The following is a 21,135-nucleotide window of genomic DNA, read 5'->3' on the forward strand; positions in this document are numbered from 1 at the left end:
GCACAGGGCCACAGGTCCTGGTGTTCTCTGTAGAGCAGAAAAGTAATCAAACTTCATCTAGAACACACACTACAGGCCTTATTTTTTAAACCAGTCTCAAAATTCACAGACGTGACAACTTGACTATTAATTCTGAGGTGCACCCACAGCATCCACTGGAGAGCTACTGGGGCACTACATCAGAGGATGCAATGGGAGCAAAAGGAGAGGGGGCTACTTCAAAGTGAAAAAGAGGCCCCTGAGGAGACAGCAACCCTATGAAGGAAGAGGAAGCAGTAAAAAGGAGACAGACCAACTGGTGCGAACCAGACTGAAGGAGCAGAGGGAGCAAAGGAGCCTGGGAAGGGAAGAGGTGCAGCAATGGCTGGGTGGGACAATCAGAGGAGGGAATGTCTAGCACTGTGGGAGAACTGCAGCAGCAATGGAGGAAGTCTGAGAAGAGAGAGAGAAGCATCAGCACTTTAGGGAAGGCAGCACAATGCAATATGAAAATCTCCATTCAGAGAACATTAGGGTTGGACATTAGGGAAGGGCTTGAACATCAGAAAACACCGAAGAAAAGTTATGAGCGCCTGAAAAAAGGGGGTTAGAATGGAAACTGCTAAGCAATCTTAACTAAAGTGGTGGCGCCACTCCCACTATGAGAAAATTAACCATTCCACCAAGCGGGTCTGGTGAGTGTGGTTTAATCTGTGTAGCCATTGGAACGCTCAATGAAATTCTGAACACAGAATTCTCTGTTACCTGTTTATTTTGTTGGAACTCAAATAAGTACAGAAAGGGAAATACAGGCACAGAGAAGCTAAGTGTTTTGCCTCAACTCACACAGGAAGTATAGTGAGCCAATACCTGACAACCATTCCTGTGCTTCAGTTGCAAGAACATCTGTTGCTTATTTATTTTGTGCACATTCACCATCTAAATATTTCTGACATAATGTGTCTGACATTATTTTGCATGACATGAAACCAGATAAGATGCAGCCTCTGTGGGTATGTCAACACAAGTTGCAAATAAGGCTGTCTCTCTACTTACTAGGCTGCCACTGAGTTGTATAACCTATTTCTACAAACACTTTTATGTTATGGCAAATAGTTTGTCCTCCTACAGGGTATTATTCATATGTAATTAAATTTATATAAAAGAAAGAAAGAAAATGTTGGATTATTTTGGTTCATTCTTATTAAACACCTCCCAGAAGTACCCCTGGCATTTTTAAACCAGAAGAATGCCCACGCTGGTAATTTTTATAAAAATACACTTTAATCTTAAACTCTAACTATTTACTGATTTTGCTAAAGGTGATTTTCTTAATGCATTCCCTCTTGCCTCTTTGCTTTCAAAACTTACCTATTTCAATAAGTGTTTATGAATAAATACATTAATTCAATATGCCTTTACCTCACTAGTCAAACTCACTAGGGAAAAGCTATTAATTGTCTGACACACACAATAATACAACAGTACCAGCTACTGCCTATGGGTAATCCATGAAAACCTCCAGACAGAGCAGACTATTGCTGAGTATATCATTGCTCCTAACAACAGACAGATCCTAAGACTGATCTTTACACTGATGTTTTAACGTACATTCTCTAGATCAGCTCATCCAGTTTAAACAAACTGTTTTTTGTTAGTTACTGTACAGTATTTTTTAGTTCTTAAATGATTATATTCATATCTAATCAAACATCTTTTTATGGAACACCATTAAGAACAGACAGATGGATGAGGCTGCTGATTTGGGCGGGGAAGGGTTTCTGGTCTCTTTCTAAATAGACCCTTAAATGATGCTTGCATGGAAGCATGAAGAAATGAGTCAGTACCGAACAAAAGATACAAGCAGTAACAAATGAATAGGTTTGTTATTTGCAGGGTCACTGATTTCCAGTGCTCAGCAGAAAAAAAAAAATCAAAATGACAATTGACTGCCTGAAATTTAACATCTGGTGCAGAGCAGAAGATAGCCAAGTCTTCCAGGACATGATTTCATTGCTGAACCTGTCCTACCTCAGAATGAAAAAGGTGTCTCCCACTCACTGGATACTAAGCTAGAGATCAGTTTACACTGTTCTTTTAAGCACATTACCAAAATGGTTTGCACTTTCAGAAATGAAAAAGCAGCTTTGATGTTAAGAAAAAGAATGAAACATGGCCATTAATCCCTAGCCCAGGTTAAATGATTTTGGTACCCTTTAAAATAAACCGTGTGCCCCTGCTAGTTTACTTTGAAAAACAGCTACTGCATATGCACAGAAACCCAAAATGTTTCATCCAAACATGTTCCCAACATTCTTTTTAACCAGTTAATATGGGTATAGCGGAAAAAAAGAACCCATTGTTACTACTGTATCCACAGATGTTAACCAATCCTGCACAATTCTCATGTAAGAGTTCTGCTGTTATTAGTAAAAGTATTGTTTGAGCAAGGAATTTGCCCATAACACACAGTTAAGGATTGGACCCTTAATCGCTTAATATAATTAAATCCTTATTCTCATTCTGATTTAGCATCCTTTAGCATGCTCCTACTATTAAAATGGTAGCCCTTTCCAGCTAATTGAAGGTACAAGTCAGTAATGCCCCTTTCAATCCAATCTTTACTTCTTACCTTCAGCACAGTGATATTCCATGCAAAACTTTCAATGGCTTTGCTTAGTTTTCTTCCCTTCAAACCTTCCTTTGCCCCAAGATTATGAAGCTCTTCGTGGAATTCCATGCCTAAAACATGGATTGGTACAAGTTTTAGTATATGATTCAGTAACACTGTGATTTAATTTTTATTCAAACCATTCACTGCTGATCCCCAGACCACCCACACCTGTTACTTCCTGAATTTTCATTTTATTTCCTCCCATCTCTGCCTCTCAAGAACCTGGTGCTCATCGTTCAACTGCAGGGGACTGGGTGCAAAAATAATTTTTTAAAGCCCAGTTGACAGAAGAAGTTTTACCACCTATCTAAAACAATATAGTCCTGTTGATTGTTTAATCCTCTACTTCTAATAGTCACCTGCCACCTTTAGGGCTCCATATTTGTTCCTTTATTTTGCTGTGTGCTGTCACAATCATTGGTAGACAGTGTGAAGCAAGGTTATGAATCCATATTTCTCCAATGACTCTGCCTTTATTCTGCACTGCTGGCAATATCACTACAGAACTCAATCACTGGTCTCTGTGTCTCCTTCCCTCACTGTCTGTGTCTTCAGCAGATAGATTCATGTCTTGGAAGGAAACTCAACAGACATAGAAGATATCCGTTTAGCACAGTGCACCAGGATTTAGATTCACAGCTTCTCATTAATCTTAATAGGAGTCACAGAGAAACAACATAGCACTTCACACTGATAAATTATTTCATAAACTCTAAATTGCCTATCACAGGATACGATTCCTGCAGCCTGTGGAACAGAAACTTTGAACCACAGTCTTTGGAATCCCGTTAGATTTCACTGCCAGTTTCTGTGGCAGATATTTGCCCGATCCATTGCTGTCCATAAAAGTTCACAAAGTCTAAGCACACACTTCATCCTTCAGATGTGTATTTAGTCATGGAAGTTAGAGATTGAAAACCTCTTAATGGGGCCATTTAGGCCAGTGGCTCTCAAGGATTTTCATACTGTGTGACATTTCCAGAGTGTAAGCCAGGGTTAAGGGACAAAATGAAAACAAACCCACCTTCATACAGTGAGTGTGGCTGCTTGGTAACAGCCCTTCAATTTGTACCTGTGTTGTTAATTTCCTCTCCTAGGAAATTTTACTTTCATTAATACCAAATCACCCCGTAACGCCTGCAGCCCCCACTACTCTAATAAATCAAGCTTATTTTGCAGTTGTTTGGTTAGTCTTCCTGTATGTTTCCTACATCTCCAATTTTGGTGTCATTCCCTAACTTGAACTCTGCTGAACTGACAACAAAGAAGCATCCAACAAGGAATGACACAAAACATCGCAGTGTGTGCAAAGAGGGGCTAATTAATTATTTTCCGGATTAAAAAAACCTTTTGAAAGCCTGAGAAAGTCCTGGAATGGGCTTAAGCTACAGGAAGCATCATTGCCAAAAGACTGACAAATGCTTCCCCCATGACTGAAGAGGCTTTGCAGAGCACCAAGAAGGGTTATAGATGACACTTTGGGAGACAGGTCCCGGCTGGGCAAGGAGACTGGGAGCCACGGGCAGACCCTGGGAAAAGGAAGGGGCACAAGCTGGAGAGGAGAGGACAGAAAGGGTCACATTTGGGAGGAATGGGCAGAAAAGTCTGTATCCACTAGAGAATATTCCCCTCCAGTCCAGAGCCTGGAGTGGAAACCATGATTTCTGAGACTCACCATTCCTCTACTGTCAGCATGTATCTGCCAAAGTGTCTCATCCCCTGCTAGGGATGGTCCACATAGGGCACTACAACCTATTACTGCTATCAGTTACTCTGTTAGCTATCTGAGGTCTGTGCACTGGATCTAAAAGTTCCATTTGATGACCAATGTAGGTGCTAACATGATGCCAAATGATGTAGTTCTTCTATTTAGTTTGCTTTTCAAGAAATTAAACATACAAAACAAGAACCCACTATTAAAAGAACATCATTACAGTTGCAAAGTCAAGCACGCAGAAGTTAGGAAGTGTCTATGGAACCTTAATTTGGCCCTCTTGTATGCATTATGATAGTCTTTAATTATATGATCATGCACTATTTTTCTACAGGACCCTGTCTCATTCAGGGCATAGGATGGACCTACTCTGGGAGTGTATTTGGGATTTTGTAGGAGGAGATTTGCTTGTAGCACTTATGTTTCATTTCTTACAGACATTGAGAAGTGTGTAGTAAAGAAGCAGGCAATTGAAGGAAGACAAAGGATCATAGAATCACAGAATATCAGGGTTGGAAGGGACCTCAGGAGGTCATCTAGTCCAACTCCCTGCTCAAAGCAGGACCAACCCCCAACTAAATCAACCCAGCCAGGGATCTGTCAAGCCTGACCATAAAAACCTCTAAGGAAGGAGATTCCACCACCTCCCTAGGGAACCCATTCCAGTGCTTCACCACCCTCCTAGTGAAAAAGTTTTCCCTAATATCCAACCTAAACCTCCCCCACTGCAACTTGAGACCATTACTCCTTGTTCTGTCATCTGCCACCACTGAGAACAGTCTAGATCCATCCTCTTTGGAACCCCCTTTCAGGTAGTTGAAAGCAGCTATCAAATCCCCCCTCGTTCTTCTCTTCTGCAGACTAAACAACCCAGTTCCTGAGCCTCTCCTCGTAAGTCATGTGCTCCAGCCCCCTAATCATTTTTGTTGCCCTCCGCTGGACTCTTTCCAATTTTTCCACATCCTTCTTGTAGTGTGGGGCCCAAAACTAGACACAGTACTCCAGATGAGGCCTCACCAATGCTGAAGAGAGGGGAATGATCACGTCCCTCGATCTGCTCGCAATGCCCCTACTTATACAGCCTAAAATGCCCTTAGCCTTCTTGGCAACAAGGGCACACTGTTGACTCATATCCAGCTTCTTATCAACTGTAACCCTTAGGTCCTTTTCTGCAGAATTGCTGCCTAGCCACTCAGTCCCTAGTCTGTAGCAGTGAATGGGACTCTTCCATCCTCTCATGGTGAAGGCAGTTGACTGATGCCCTGAGAATTGGATTCTATCCCTACTTGTGTCACAGAGCTCCTGTGTGATGCTGGACAAGTCACTGAAACCAAACTTTTCACAGGTGCCCATTAACTGTATTTCTCATTTTCTGGGTGCTTCTAGACCCTGGCATCTGATTTGCAGAAATGCTGAGCACTCATAGCTATAACTGAAGTATCAATGGGAGCTGTGCTCTGAATATATATATAGTGCTAAGGGCCCTGAAAACCAGGTACCAGGCCTCTAAAATTGGACACCAAATGAGTGGATACTTTTGGCCTTAAACAGCCTATGCCTCAGTTCCTCAGCTGTAAAACAAACATAAGATTCCCTCACCTCACAAGGATGTTTAGAAAATAAATTCATGTTTGTGAAGCATTCAGATGGTATAGTGATAAGAGCCACAGAAACGGCCGTAAGAAAATGAATAATTCTGTCTTCAGAACAGGGTTTGAACAGTGTGCAGTAAATAAAGCCTGTGGCCACACACTGAATGAGGAGAAAACAAAATACTGGACAGCTGCTCATTCAGTAAGCACCACTCAGTCTGTGTACCGAATGAGGCAGGAGTCCTGTGTTTAAAATGGTATTGATCATGTAATTAAAGACTGTATCGTAATGCATACACATGTGGGGAAGAGGGGGAATTAGAATTGCAAGGCTGCCCTGGAGCAGTGAAAAGGGAAATTGGGAAGAGTGGACTATCAGATCCATGAAATGCAGTAGGAAATAAGGGCCTGACATATATTGCAGTTAGACTCACATGGTCGGCACATGTCAGCTGATTCGGGCTCCCGGGGTTCAGGCTACAGGGTTATTTAATTGCAGTGTATATGTTTTGGCCTAGGCTGAAGCCCAAGCTCTAGGACTTGAGTTCAAATATATACACTGTAATGAAACTTCCTCTTAGTCCAATTCCGAATCAGCAGACATGGGCCAGCCATGGATTTTTAATTGCAGTGTGGACTTACCCTAAGGGATTGACCCTTCCTGTTTTACATACAGAGTTCACAATTATAAACTCATCACTAACTTCCACACTCTTTCTCTAATGTGCACAGGTAACTCCTGGTAACCTCATTCAGAGTAAAACACAGGCACAAAGTGGGAGATGGATCCTGAGTAGTCAATGCAGAATCCACTCATAAATCACAGCTGATCATTCCAGCAAACGTATTAGCTGTGAGCAGCTACGGTACATTACTCCAAAACAAACCTGCTAAGCTCCACTTAATTTTCCACTAATTTTAAGGCTATTTTTAAGTCTCTGGGCTCCATTCTGTTTCTGGTTATTTCAATAGAGTTACTCCAGATCTAGACTACTGTAAGTCAGAGAGCATCATTTCACACCTGTGACTTTCCTGTTGAGGATTTTACTGTATGTATATTTCTATGATACTGGAAATAGTCAGAAATTATTTTTTGCAGTCTCCTTCATTCACGGTTGTCCCAGCTTGACAACCCAGCTCAAGTGATGATTTTGACTAAAATATATATTTAAATAAACAAATCTCATGCCCATCTGATGGAAGCCACAATTCAGAAAGTTCACATGGGGGAAGGATTTTCTTTATGCTCTATGGAAATAATGAAATGTATATGGATTTAAAGATGTTAATAAAAATTAACATTTGGTAGGGATGCATTTGAAAAACAAAAAACAGTTTCACTGATGGTTTTACATGGCTGAAATAGGCTATAATCTTAGCAGAGCAGCCAATTCTGAGTCTCAGTTCTGGTGACCAACCACAAGAGTGCTGAAAAGTGATATGATTGTCACTCTGCTGGCGAGGTCTGGAAAGAGTAGCCTGGATTTCAAGCATGGGGCAAAACGCAAAAAACAATTTCCACCCTGCTCTTATATTAGGTGAACAAATCAGTAGAATGTTATTGTTAAACCATTCTGTGAAATTTTTCTCTACTAAAGATGGAGGAATTAAAGGAATTTATTACAGGGCATTAATTATATTGTTTATTTAAGAAGTGTGCAGGGCTCTGGCCCCAGCAGTTTACTAATCCAAAGACCCCTTCATGCAAACACTTATCACAGACAGCAGTGTTTACTGCAGTATGTAGTTTTATTGACGACTACTTATCAGACTTCAGCTGAAAGCAAAGACTACGTTCAGTAGAGAGTGTTTGCAGAACTGGTCCCTAAGGCCTTGTCCATATTAGAAAAGTTGGAATGGTGTAACTAAATTGTAAAATGAGCATTTAATTGAAGGCCAAAGATGCTTCTCCCCTTTGTACTCTGCTCTTAAAAAAACTATGGCATGCTGTTTCCACCTGCTTAAAAATTGGTATAGAGTTACAACAATGTGTACAGAGAATACAAGGTTACCTGCTTTCTGACACTGAACAATCTTGTCATGAATGGTGTCTGCTGTTTCAATAAGAAACCTGCTCTCTTGAATCATCTGTCAGAAAACAAATGAAAACCAGGTTGCTATTACCAGGCTTTAGTTAAACATCTAACTCTGAGACAAGTATTAAGAAGGTACCATTTAAAAAGAGCACTGCTGGGTAAGTAAGACTAAAAAGATTACATCAGTCAATTGTATCAGATCTCCCAATTCTGTGTCAAGGTAAAGGACAGTTGCTCAGGAAATGTTTTGTTGCAGAAGTCAGAGAACAGCTGTTTTACATCAGCTAGACATAATTTTAAGCAACATAAAGGAAACAGACGTAGTGTCAATAGAGAACAGAACTAGCAGACAAACACTAACTTAAATCTACGATTGTATTTGAAAATGAAGCCTTTCTGTACTTACTAGGTTTTTTTTTTAATTTGAATGAAATTAAAGAATTAGAATTATGGCCCTTTAGTGTAAATACCTCGCAAAAACATTTATTGACCCATTAAGGGCCTTGATTCAAGAAGGTATTTAAGCCCATGTATAACTTTAAGTACCTGAGCAGTCCAAATAACTTCATTGTTTGTGTTTCTCTTTGGAGGAATTCAGATAAACTCTGCAGCTCAGGCCCAACTATAATACTCAAGAGTTAAAAAGTTAAACAAACAAACAAAAGTAGATGGCTTCAATGAGACTACTCATACCTTTAAAGTTATACATGTTTAAGTACCTTCCTGGATCTGGGCTGCTGGTAAGAGGAAAATACATAAACCAACATCCATCATCCATGTAGAAAATGCTCTGAGTCTCTCTTCTTGCCATCTTCAGTGAAACTGCATTTCTTCTCCCATGCTTGCAAACTTTCCAAAAAGTTTCAAAAGCCCAGTCAAGCAACTGAGCTGTTTCAATGCTAACTTTTGCAAAATTGTGAGATGTGGCATGTGTATCTGTTACAGGAAGGAAGAACATGTACAAAGATTAAATACACATGCTTGAGTATAATCTTATTCTTTCTGGTATAAATCAAGAATAACACCACTGAAGCCAATTGAGTTAAAACAGCATAAAACTGATATAAATGAGATAAGAATCAAGCTGATACTTTCATAGTTTTACATCCTGCTGTTACATAAGTTATGATATGCAAACTTGGCCAAAATGCTGCAACTGCTTTTTTAAAAAATTCCTGTGTTCAACTGTATGAAATATGAACGAATTTATGTCTTGATCCTGCACCATTGCCATCAATGAGGACCTTGCTTCTGACATCAGTGGGCATAGAATCAGGACTTTACAGAGAGGCTCAACAATCAAATATTCCCCTGTTCCTCTCACTCAAGACTATCCCATGCTGCACAAAATCTTACTTTCACTGCACACTTGAAGCATTTGAGCATCCCATCCATTTTAGAGCTGCACAGAGCACTGAGTATACAAGGCAGCATATGTGGACTTTAAGAAAACTGTTTTGTCAAACAAAGCCTGCAATCTACATGAAACCTAGGAAGGTCTACACTTGAGAAAATACTACCTTTTTATTAAAAGTTATTTAATATTTTCAAATATGGAAAATAGTTGTCTTTACGCTCCTTAAGAATTAATAGTATGCTGATAAGACTAAAGATATCATTAAACTTAATACCCCTAAAGCAGGCGACAAAAAGGCTGGGGAGAGAACAGAGTTAAGTTTCTTTCAGAAACAAAAACAACAAATACTAATTTATACTACAGTCTTGCCTAAAGGCTCAAATCAGGAGGGCAACCAGTTGTGCTAGGCAATGTACAAATACAGAGTATGACAGTCCTTGCCCTGAGGAGCTTATAATCTAATTTAAGAGAAGACACAGCAAGTGGGTGTAACAAACAGTAGGAAGCACTGGAGAAAGGAGAACAAGTGAAACAATAACATACATTAACATAGGTCAGATACAAGCACAACTATGTTTTTCCAGGAGGGGAGTTTGGGCCGAATTCAGCCTTGGTTTAATTGACAGTGGGATGATTTTGGCCCCTATGATGTTAAAATACAATGTACCTCATTTCAATAACAGAGAAATGTTTTAAAGGTATTTAAAAGATATTGGTAATTTAATATGTGTTAATGTTCCAATTAGAGATCAGTCTGAATTAAAATCCTGATGGCCCCAAACTTCCCAGCCAGCTCCTATCTATAACGTGCTGTGCCAAAAACCCGGAGATGTAAATCTCAATTTTTATATTATATGTTGAATTAAACATCTCTATATCTAAATAAACATATACAAACTATATCTAACATAAATATCTCGCTGCTTTGACATATGCAAGACACCAAGGAAACAAAATCCATTCTCCCCTATCTTCATATAGAAGAAGAAAGCTTGATACAGCTACACAGGATAAAATTATTTTTTGTCAAAATATTCCTCCTGGACTGAAACTAGTTTCAATAGTCTCCAGCGCCTTCCATTCTTTATTACTTGCTTGTTCATGCATCAAGTTGATTTTTTTTCTTTGATTTTTTTCCTTCTTTTCTTCTGGGAGAAAATACCAACCCTCTGGCTTTTCTACACCATTGCACACAGTAATCTTGCATTAAAGGAGCCTTTCTGCTGCCAGCTATGAATCGCAGAGTACGCTCTCAACAATGGAGAGAGCAAAAGTCTTTCAAAAAATTGCACCTTACAACTGGCCCAAGATACAAAAGAAGATTTGCATGTATTTTCATGGATGGCAAAGAAACCTGGTCAAATTTCATCAATAATACTCAGCACTTATATAGGCCTCATTCAATAAGGTGCTGAGTGCCTCCACTGAGGTGCTGAGTGCCCTCAACTCCAACTGGTTTCAATAAAAGGGGTAAAGGATGCCCAGCATCCCACAGGATTGCCAACACACTGCTTTACAAATGATTGGCCTGTCCTCCAACTCCTACTTGGCATTAATTTACTAATCCTCACAACCACCCTATAAGGCAGGATTTAGATTAAGCACTGATATGCCCAATTTAAAATGGGGGAACAGCAGGAGAGAGGCTAAGTGACCTGCCCAAGGCAAGTGTCAGAGATAGGCTGGAAAGTTCAGAATTCTTGGCTCTTGGCATGTGCTCTGATCTCTTAACCATACCTATAAGGCCTTCACATAGCTCAGCATCCCCTACATGTATAAATCCTATAATCAGTAAGACCTCAGAAAACTGCATTGATATGAATGTCCTGCAAGCCTTCAATTTCTATATAAAATTATGTAAACTATGAAAATCTGTCACTGACTGCACCTCTTCCTAGGAGTTTATGGTAAGGTTATGCTCTGACTATCCAACAGAGATATCGAACAACAATTATAATAGTTTTCATGGGGAAAGCTACAATGAAAGGTCAACTTTTCTTTACTGAAACTCCATGTAGAGCAGTCCCCAGCTCTCTTGATGCTGACAGTTGAATCTTGCGGCTGTCAACACCCCCAGGATAAAACAATGAAAACAGGATTGCATAGTAGAATTGAGCCTGTTAATGTTTGCAATCCTGTCTGTAATTTTCATGTAAAATTAAGCAGCCTTTGTCCCAGTGGAACAAACATAAGAAGGCAATTTAGATTTGAGAGCGTCCCCAATACACTTGATAGGAGGCAAAGGAGTAACTTCTCTACTGCTGCACTGAGGTGAAGAAGAAATAATCTTTAAAGTGATGTTCCTTTTCAATGGTGGGTGTTTTTCAGAAAATATAAAGTATAATCCATCAGGGTATTGACATAAATTGACTAATTTAAAATGATTTTTTCAAATGTCATTCATCAATCATGATGTTTGGGGGGGGATTATTTTTTAAATAAAAAAATTCTTATTGTGACATACCAGGGTACATTCCAGACTAATGAGCAAGGATGTCACCCTGCCCTGCAACCTGGGGTGCCTCAACATTTGTTTGGATGCCTCCTACCTGGGCCGCTCACAAACAGCCTTCAAGCATGCAAGCCCAACCCTGAGCGTCCGTGTTTAACTGCAGCCTGCCAGTCACACTTTGGCTCTCACCAGCCTGGGTTATACCGCAGGGTGACCGCAGCACACTGCTAGTCTCCCAGAAACGCATGTTCTCTACTGCTCAGCCCTCTCCTGGACATCACAGATCTCCTGACTCCTTTATTCCTGTAAGGGAATAATATGCACATACCTTGTCACCCCAAAAGGAGTTACCCAGACGCTTCAACTTGAACACACTGGATCAGATAAAACACTAAAACAAGTTTATTAACCACAAATAGAGAGATGTTAAGTGAGTACAAGCAAAGAGGCATAAAAGTAAAAAATGATTACAAGAAAAATAAAGCTAAAATCTTTAGTAATACCTAACTTACTAAACTATATCAGATTCAAGCACAGTTTCTCACCACATGTTTTCAGCAGTTTTACTGACCAAACCCTGTAGGTCATGACCCTCCCCCCAAAGTCCAATGCTGGCTTCCTTTCTCGCTTCAAGTGCAGTGAAGCTGATGGGCAGGGAGAGAAAGAAGCCGGTGTCTTCATGTGTTTGACTCTTCCTTTCACAGTCCTGTTCCCCCTTTGGGAAGCATTTCCAGCTCGGAACAAGGCACAGGCAATCTGTGTAGAAGGGAACTTCATGCTGCTTCTTTGCTAAGATGCAGATTTTTTTTGCCCGGACTCCTTTCCTTCCAAAGAATGGCCACTTATCAGGTAACGGTCCATCAGCCTTATTTACACCTGGTTGAGGCATTAGCTTACCTTTGTCTCTGACAAACTGGTTTGACCGCTCCCCAGACTTATCTGGAGAACATACTTTCAGTCTCATAGACTTTAAGGTCAGAAGGGACCATTATGATCTTCTAATCTGACCTCTGCACAACGCAGGCCACAGAATCTCACCCACCCACTCCTGTAACAAACCCTTGACCTACGTCTGAGCTACTGAAGTCCTCAACCTGTGGTTTAAAGATTTCAAGGTGCAGAGAATCCTCCAGCAAGTGACCCGTGCCCCATGCTGCAGAGGAAGGCGAAAAACCCCCAGGGCCTCTGCCAATCTGCCCTGGAGGATAATTCCTTCCCAATCCCAAATATGGCAATTAGCTAAACCCTGAGCATGTGACTCACCAGCCAGACACCCAGGAAAGAATTCTCTGTAGTAACTCAGATCCCACCTTATCTAGTGTCCCATCACAGGCCATTGGGCATATTTACCCCTAATAATCAAAGATCAAAATTGCCAAAATTAGGCTATCCCATCTTACCATCCCTTCCATACATTTATCAAGCTTAGTCTTGAAGCCAGATATGTCTTTTGCCTCCACTGCTCCCCTTGGAAGGCTGTTCCAAATCTTCACTCCTCTGATAGTTAGAAACCTTCATCTAATTTCAACTCTAAACTTCTGATGGCCAGTTTATATCCATTTGTTTTTGCGTCCACACTGGTACTGAGCTTAAATAATGCCTCTCCTTCCCTGGTATTTATCTCTCTGATATATTTATAGAGAGCAATCATATCTCCCCTCAGCTTTCTTTTGGTTAGGCTAAACAAGCCAAGCTCTTTGAGTCTCCTTTCATAAGACAGGTTTTCCATTCCTCGAATCATCCTAGCAGCCCATCTTTGTACCTGTTCCAGTTTGAATTCATCCTTTTTAAACATGGGAGACCAAAACTACACACAATATTCCAAAGAAGGTCTCACCAGTGCCTTGTATAATGGTACTATCACCTCCTTATCTCTACTGGAAATACCTCACCTGATGCATCCCATGATCACATTAGCTTTTTTCACAGTCATATCACATTGGCAGCTCAGTCATCCTGTGATCAACCAATACACCGAGGTCCTTCTCCTCCTCTGTTACTTCCAAGTGATGAGCTGAGCTTATGTTTATGAGTTCATATATAATACTGTTACGTGCATTTTGCCACATTATTGATCAGCAAATTATGAGTTATTTAAATGATACCTCACAAACTTTGTACAAAGATTGTTACAATAACGGGTAGTGTATGAACACAGGGGTACATTCTGTCACACTTGTCTTAACAGAGACTGCCACAGCCACAATGGCATTGCCCTTCCCACCTACACTTGGTGCTTTTCAATTGCAACTCAATCGGACCAGAGGACCTGGGACTATTGCTCCAATGAAAGTAGCCCCCCTGACTAAAGTTTCTATAGGAACCGATTCTGGGAGAAAGATACAAGTCCTTTGGTAAAATGTTTTTAATGGGACAATCACCCCATATGGAAAAATAGTACAGGAAACACTTTCAAACTGAAGAAATTACTGACAGGCTGTTCAGATTGATGGAACACACAAGTGGTTAAGCCTCAAATGTAAGTTTGTATTTTGTAAGGCGGTAAAAGACATAAAAGCTAGTATGCATATGTTAAATGTTTCAACAAACTAGATTTTTTAAATTTAAACATTGCTCAGCAACAATGGAAATGGAAGGCCAAAATTCTGTTCATCTCATTCACCTGAACTGTCCCACTGAAACTAGCCAGGCTTCTTAGACTCATCAAGTTTAAGGCCAGATCATCTAAACTGACCTCTTGCAGGCCACAGAACCTCACTCACTCACTCCTGTAATAGACCCCTAATCGCTGGCTGAGCTACTGAATTCCTCAAATCATGACTCAAAGAATTCAAGTTACTGTGAATTCACCATTTACTCCACTTTAAACCTGCAAGTGACCCATGGTTCAGAGGAAGGCAAAAACCCTCAGTGTCTATGCCAATCTCACCCATGGGAAAATTATTTCCCAGCCCCAAATACAGCAGTCAGTTAGACCTGAGCATTTCATCAAGACCCAACAGCCACATGCCTTGGAAAGCATTCTCTGGAGTAACTCAGAGTCCTCCTCATCTAGTGTCCCATCACCAGCCATCGGGGATATTTGCTACTAGCATTCGCAATTTGGCTACATGCCATTGTAGGCAGTCTTATCATACCATCTCCTCCATAAACTTAACAAGGATCTTCTAGAACTTCACTCCTTTGATGGTTAGAAACCTTCATCTAATTTCAAGTCTAAACTTGTTGATGGCCAGTTTATATCCATTTGTTCTTGTGTCCACATAGGTGCTTAACTTAAACAACTTCTCTCCCTCCGTGCTAATTGCACCTCTGATGTGTTTATAGTATGATAAGTACGATTTGGTTCAAACCTAACAGCACTATGGTATATAGTAAATGGGAAGCAGAAAGCAAAACTGACAGTGAATGAAAAATGAAACTGACTTGTCTCATTTCATTGTCTAAATTGAGTGAAGAGCAAAGACTTTAAAATCTAATCCACTTCTAGTCATTCATGTCAGTTAACTTTCCTTCACTTGTAATAAACTAAGGTGCTAGTAAGATATTTATCTTAACAATAACACCTGAATTCTTTGCCCATATAAACATTATGTCTTGTATGTATTAAGAGAAAATTGGAGAATCAATAAAAACAAAGGATTTCTTTTTAGAAACTACACTGGTACAAATTATTTCCTCCTTTATAGATTTTTCTGTAAATTGAAAAAGGGAGAGGAAATTATCGTGGCAGCCTCACCAAAAAAAGTGAAAAATTAAAGAGCTATTCTCTCTGGGAAGATAAATGATAGAGGGATAGTTCAAAAAAATCAAATAATAAATAGTCCAGACATTAAGAATAGAAATCAACAACATTAAAAAGGGAGAACTTTTTTCCTCTCTCCCCCCTTATCCTTTGAGTCAGGAGAGAATTTTGAGAGAAAAGCCCTGTAAACTCTGTATTCTTTAATGCATCTTTGTCAATGAGGAGTTTTGCCTGAGGAGTGCAAGCAGAATCTTGCCCTCCCTCTTCAAAAATATAATCCATTGGTCGAACAACTGAAGTGCAAATTGAGTTAATGAACATTTTTAAAGGATTTTCTCTTTTAACATCAAGCATTTATTGCAGGCATTTAGGACAAAAAACAGCCAAGCAGGTAATCGTCTGCCAGCAAGCCTGGTAAGAAGTGGGGATATCTAGATGCTGACAGGGCTAGAAAAGGGATACTGGCTATGTACAATACCATGATATCTATTCCAATGTACAAGAAATTCAGTTTTCTATATGTTGAGCGTACACACAACACACTGTGGTAGTAAGAATGCCTATCAAGAATGCCGACATTATTTGGGAGAGTTTGAACTATAACAGATTACAGCAGGACTGCAAAGGGTCTGAATAAAAATATCCTGAATTTTAGTTTGATATTGCTCTTTGATTGTTTCTTTACAAACACGTATGGAAAAAATATTGTGCCTGAACTGTAAGATTTTTGGGCTTAAAAATGAATACAATCAGGCTACAAATCAGCAGAAATACTTGCTTTTTTGTTGTACTTTGAGCATGTCTACGCTACAAAATACTGAAACAAAGGCAACCTAATGGTATTTCATATTAGGAGCTCTGATATCACTCAGGCCATATTTTGCAGGGAACTAATGGATGTGACCAGGGGGAAGGGGGGAGCGGAAGATAAACAAAAATAAGACTGGAGGAAGGAAAGAGAAAGATACACAGATGGAGAAAGATGTACACACAGATGGAGAGATAAAAATATTGAGAGAAAATACAATAAGAAATCTAAAAATTGCTTTTATACACTAAACCCATATCTATAAAAATATGCAACCAAACTCTAAAACCAAATATCAATTGAAGTTTTCATACATAGTTAATATTCACAAGCTGGACCAAATGCTGCTTTAAGTTATGCTTGACATCAGTGAAATACAACATTCACTTGGCAGTGAATACTAGTGAAGTTAACCACTCCTCTCATTTTCACTTGTTCAGAGCTGTCTGAAAAATGATTCTTTGGTACTGAAATTGAGTCAGTTGAAAGACAAATTTTGTTGGGAAAGTCTGGAAAATCTGTTCAGCTATTTTTGAATGATACAAGTGAAAAAGAGGTACCTGTCCCATTGGAATAAAGTCTATCACACTTGTGACAATACAGAAAATTCAAATAGGGCTGAAATTTGAAGTGTGGCACATATTCGGGACAGAACTTCATCTGTTATAGATCTGCATTTCTCCACTAACTTTAATGATTGATGCTGATCTGCGCCAGCTGAGGATCTGACCAATAATATCCATTTGGAAGTGTGTCAATGGCCAAGAGAGTTTGAATTTGCAAAAAAAAAAAAAAAACACTCCAAAAATCCCCAAACTTGTATATTTCCTGGATTTTTAAAAATTGTTTAACATTAAAATTGTATTAACATAATATCTGCATATAAATTGTGTGCAATATATCAACTTACTCTTCACTAACATTTTCTCTGACATTATCCTCTTTCTCAAAAATCCCTAATCCCTCTCTCTTGAAACGTGTTCCTATACTACCCCAGCCTTTTCTTTCTGAGCAATATGTAACCAACTGTTCCAAAATAATTTCCCATACAGATGTTTGAATGCTGAAGAAGGGCATTCAAAAACATTTGTTCAAATTCCAAATGTCTTTTCAGTCAAACCATCTTTGTACCTCGTATTATTTTTTATTCACAAATATTTGCACAAATGTTTGAGGAATGGGATTTTTGATAGAAGTATTTGTATCTGCACGGGAACAGGGGTATCTGTGTGCAAAAAGAGGATTTGTTTATTTATTATTTGCTAAATGTAACATTTGTGTTTAAAAAGCTTCAGTCTTCCAATCAGGGAGGAAAAACAATACCATGAGATTTAGGTGAATGGTTACCACAAACAGCTAACAGTTTAAATGAACTATTCACAAGCACCCAGAGACTCAAATTTGTTTGCATAAGCTATTTTGCAAATATATATGAATATTGAATGCAGACACAGAAATTGGAATCATTTTTAGAACAATTCACAACTAAAAAAGTGCTAAATTACTTGTATAATTATTTGCAATGAACAATTCAACCATTCCTACTTTCCAGTTTAGCTTCTGTCACTTACACCATGCTAAATATTTCCCTTTTAAATGTGATCAATGAACTTTTAAATGAATTTGACAGGTTCTAAAATGAGCTGCATGCTGCCCACCTCAAAGTAGATTGCTGTGCCAACCTTTGAAGAAAGCGAGCAAGCACAAGTAGAGGTGAAAATGAAGAAATCCAGTAAGATTCCTATTACATGAAAAAATCTAAATTGTAGCTTTACAAATTAAACATTATATTATACCATTGTAAGTGGGTGAGAATTAGTGATAACAGTTAGGGGGATCAATTGATCATATATAGTAATAACCAAATCTATGAGTAAACTTGGAAAATAAACAGCTATAAACCATGTTCCTGCATTTTCATATATTCTTCAAAATGGATAAATTAATTTTTCTGCCAACACTTCATCTAAGTTTCTTGCTTTTAGTAGATTCCATTCTTTTTCTACTTTGTAGATCTCTTATACACCCTGGATTTCTTCTGAGTATTCTTTTTCTTCATAAAATGTAGAATTAAAGGTAAGTTCCACAAAACTACTGCAGAGAGGCCATTTTTTTTTAAATGAAACAAATATGAAATTCTTCTGGGAGACACTCTCTCAAACAAAATGTTAAGGTACCACAATTTGAAACATCTCATGTGCTCTGTTTCTGGAACTGTAACTCCTTTTCAAGGGTCTAAAATAATTTTAAAAAACACCTCATTGTCCAGGAAAAAGCAAACAACCCACAGAAAACGATCTTTGTTTAGCATGTCTGTTGACAAAAGAACAATCCAGTATAACAGACAGCTAATTGTTTTCAAGATCATTGCTACCCATCTCAGAGCATCTGCATCTTCATTCATGTGGAATAGCCAAGCGGTCTATGCCCCATTAAACACACTGACAGAGTTTACCACTTTCATGGAAAAAAAGATATGTTCAGATGACAGGTTTACCCACAGAAAAAATACAACACTTGTAGCATTTTTTTTAAAATCAGTGATTAATTTTCATAAACATCCCATAACAGTTCTACTGTTAAAGCAATTAAAAAATACACCTCGAACATAAGAGATGTGCTACATGAAGGTATTTAACAGACAACTCAGTGTTAATATGAACCAACTTTGTGTGTGTGTGTGTCTGGGGGGGAGCCAAACAAGGCTCCAGCTGCATAAACCCAAGAGTGGTCCTTTGAGGTTAATGGACTACTTAGGTGAGTAAAGGAATAGAGCAAGTATCTACAGAATCAGTCCCTACGATCTGAAATCTTCGACATTAAAAACCTATAAAGGTAGCACTTCAGCATATCTTTTATTAAAAACATACACAAACTATTTTACATGGTGTTCTGCCAAAGTCTCCCTTTGTTTTCAGAGTTATGAATACGAGCCCTTTCAGTTGAGAACTGTTGGACAACAACAATGAAGGTTGTCCCTTTCTGCTCTATTAATCTCCTTATCTCTTAATTTATCCCCACATGTTCCCTGCATAATTTAAATTCAGAGTTCACTAAAGCTTTCTAGTTTGGGTTTGCTTTTACCAGCATAAACATACACTGGCTCCCATTTTTCACCTGTCACATGGGCTGACATTTCCTCTAGTAGAAAGAAATTTCCTAAGGTTAACAACCACTTCTCTATTAAAAAGAACCACCACCTGAGTTATTACAAATGCCACAATAAGGAAGGGTGGCATTTTTCACTATAACTTCTTTCAACAGTTGAAGGTGTAATCCCCACACACAGACACTATATTATACTTTGAAATATTAATGTTGAGATACATCATTTACTCTTTCATCAAGAAAAGACAACAGATTTCAATATTCTGCACACTGATGTGATCTAAAAAAGAAAATAAATATTTAGAAAAACTTTGGAAAATAGGGACTTATTCTTTTTAGAAACGAATTATATTTGAACATGTTAAATCATCAACCTAAAACAGATGAAGTTGTAGGAAAATACTTTAGGGAAATATGTGGCCTCACTAACCAAGATCCTTTTTTATTTATTTCATTCTGTCTCTTGCATATGCTCTTAGTCGGTTTTCTCTCATGAAGAATTTCTAGACAAATTTTCCAATGGTTTATTCTAGTATTATTTGAAATATACCTTAAAACAAAAAAAAGGATGAGAGCAAAAATACTGTCCGTTAGGATCTTGTACAATCTTAGCTATTTACTGCATAATCTAAGCTTTCACTGAAAATAATGAGTTGTATTAATTCTTTCTACTGGTAAAATAATGCTCCCTGTATGTCAATATCTTGCTACTCTGTAGCTCAAGCTTTGCAGAATTTTATCTCCAGCAATATAATTCACTACAATCAAACTGCAGGTAAGTGAATACAGATAAATCTATTTCATGATTAAGAGCCAAATCTTGCTTATCTTATGCAAAATGAATAGCCCCAACCTCAATGGGACCTCTCACAAGAGTAACAGAAGCATGAATTGGCCCACCGTATTTCAAAATAACAACACAGTAATAAAAACACAGTTATAAAAGCTCATACCAGATCGTATGCAGACATAAGCTTTTTCTGCACATCAGGCATGGTCCCCAGAGGCTCCAGGTAAGGGAATGTATCTTTCATATAGACAGTGGCAGAGGGAGTATTGTCGCTGTTTATGAGCCGTGAGGATAAAGTCAAGATGCACTGCTTCAGACTGGCAATTGGAGGGAGTCCACAAAGCTCTTTAACGGACACAATTGCATTCTGTGGGGAAAAAATGGATTTGCATTTACTGTCGTTCACCATCCCATTCCGGTTTATAAAAGTAAGTCAATTAGTGCCACACACACACACATGGTTTCGTGAGCATTTGCAAAATTCTAAGAATAAGTCTGTTCCTGTGATCATACTTTTTGAGTGAGGATAAGAAACTCATAAGAATTAAAAGATAATCTGCAAAGAGTAAAATAAAAAAAGGGTTGTGACCTTTGCTGCTTCTTTATGATTTTTATAGAAGGCCTGAAAAAACATGTAACTGCTTTTTTTAAAATGTAGGAATATCAGAAATAGAAACTCATCTTCTCTGATTTTGCTGAAGGGTTCAAAGGGTTGGAGTACTGAGCCCTAACCCTTACCTGAATGGGAGAGGGGGTTTACTTTTTCACAAATAAAACTTTTATTCCAAAACTCCGTCAGCAGTTTGCGTTAGGGCTTGTCCCCACAGAGAGTTAATGCGCGGCAAGCCACTGTGAGTATCTACAGTGCACCAGCTTGTCGCACATTAACGTCCCATGCGGACACAGCTATAGCACAGTG

General features: G+C 38.8%; 1 protein-coding gene across 3 annotated transcripts in view; it reads right to left on the reverse strand.

Moving 5' to 3' along the window:
* The window catches only part of PLCL1 (phospholipase C like 1 (inactive)), a 340,709-nt gene that overhangs the window by 28,852 nt on the left and 290,722 nt on the right, over window positions 1-21,135 (reverse strand). For 2 of the 3 annotated variants that reach the window (XM_050969473.1, XM_050969472.1), the window contains exons 3-5: window positions 20,380-20,583; window positions 7,972-8,047; window positions 2,612-2,721 (exon numbers count right to left, since the gene is read on the reverse strand). In XM_050969473.1, coding sequence (XP_050825430.1) covers window positions 2,612-2,721; window positions 7,972-8,047; window positions 20,380-20,583 — 390 coding nt within the window. The remainder of the gene's footprint in view (window positions 1-2,611; window positions 2,722-7,971; window positions 8,048-20,379; window positions 20,584-21,135) is intronic. The other variant, XR_007776506.1, reaches the window with a different exon arrangement.

Source organism: Gopherus flavomarginatus, chromosome 10, assembly GCF_025201925.1.
Source record: "Gopherus flavomarginatus isolate rGopFla2 chromosome 10, rGopFla2.mat.asm, whole genome shotgun sequence".
Lineage (NCBI taxonomy): Eukaryota > Metazoa > Chordata > Testudines > Testudinidae > Gopherus > Gopherus flavomarginatus.